Consider the following 647-nt stretch of genomic DNA (forward strand, 5'->3'; position numbering starts at 1 on the left):
TATTTATATGTAGATTATATATTACCTATGTGTGTGGGTGGTTTTGTGTGAGCGTGTGGTCAGATGATGATACAGCAAGAACTAGCTGGTAATAATAATCGCATAATGAGCCGTTTGTATCTCTGTGGTTAACCGCACTCGAGTTGTGACGGACAATGGATTTGCTATTTATTTTAACGAATGTACGAACGAGGTAGAATGTGACTTGGCAATTGCATTTCACATGTTCCAACTGCATCTCGAAGGTCCATCGTTGAATAATTGGTAAATATGGATAAAGTATTCGTGAGGAATAGAAATATGTTTTGAGATAAGGATATTAAAATTATTGTACCTTGGGCTTGCTCTTGGACGACATGATTCCATCTCAGACTTGTGGGCGACTGTCGAGTGTTGGCCGACCGGCAGTGGTGCCAACCGCCCGCCCCCAACTCCCCCCCGTCCTAATGAATTAAATATCCCGTATCGACCCTCACCCTCCTTCGTCTCACTCTCTCCCTCTTCATAACCGACAAATTTTCCGCCCATTCTCCACTTTTAATATTTCCTTTTGACTATTCTTATTATTTTTAATATAGTGGATAATATCGTCAAAAGATTTTACGGTTTGAAAATTGAGGTGGTGAGATGGGAAAAACAGCATTCTG

General features: G+C 40.8%; 1 protein-coding gene across 1 annotated transcript in view; it reads right to left on the reverse strand.

The window, feature by feature from the left end:
• The window catches only part of LOC106692704 (nucleolar protein 4), a 19,352-nt gene extending 18,922 nt beyond the window's left edge, over positions 1 to 430 (reverse strand). The window contains exon 1 of the mRNA XM_014438801.2: positions 335 to 430. Coding sequence (XP_014294287.1) covers positions 335 to 358 — 24 coding nt within the window. The 5' untranslated portion in view covers positions 359 to 430. The remainder of the gene's footprint in view (positions 1 to 334) is intronic.
• Between the last annotated feature and the right edge of the window lie 217 nt (positions 431 to 647).

The sequence above is a fragment of the Halyomorpha halys genome, unplaced genomic scaffold, assembly GCF_000696795.3.
Source record: "Halyomorpha halys isolate HHAL.00 unplaced genomic scaffold, Hhal_1.1 Scaffold68.1, whole genome shotgun sequence".
In the NCBI taxonomy this organism is placed as follows: Eukaryota; Metazoa; Arthropoda; class Insecta; order Hemiptera; family Pentatomidae; genus Halyomorpha; species Halyomorpha halys.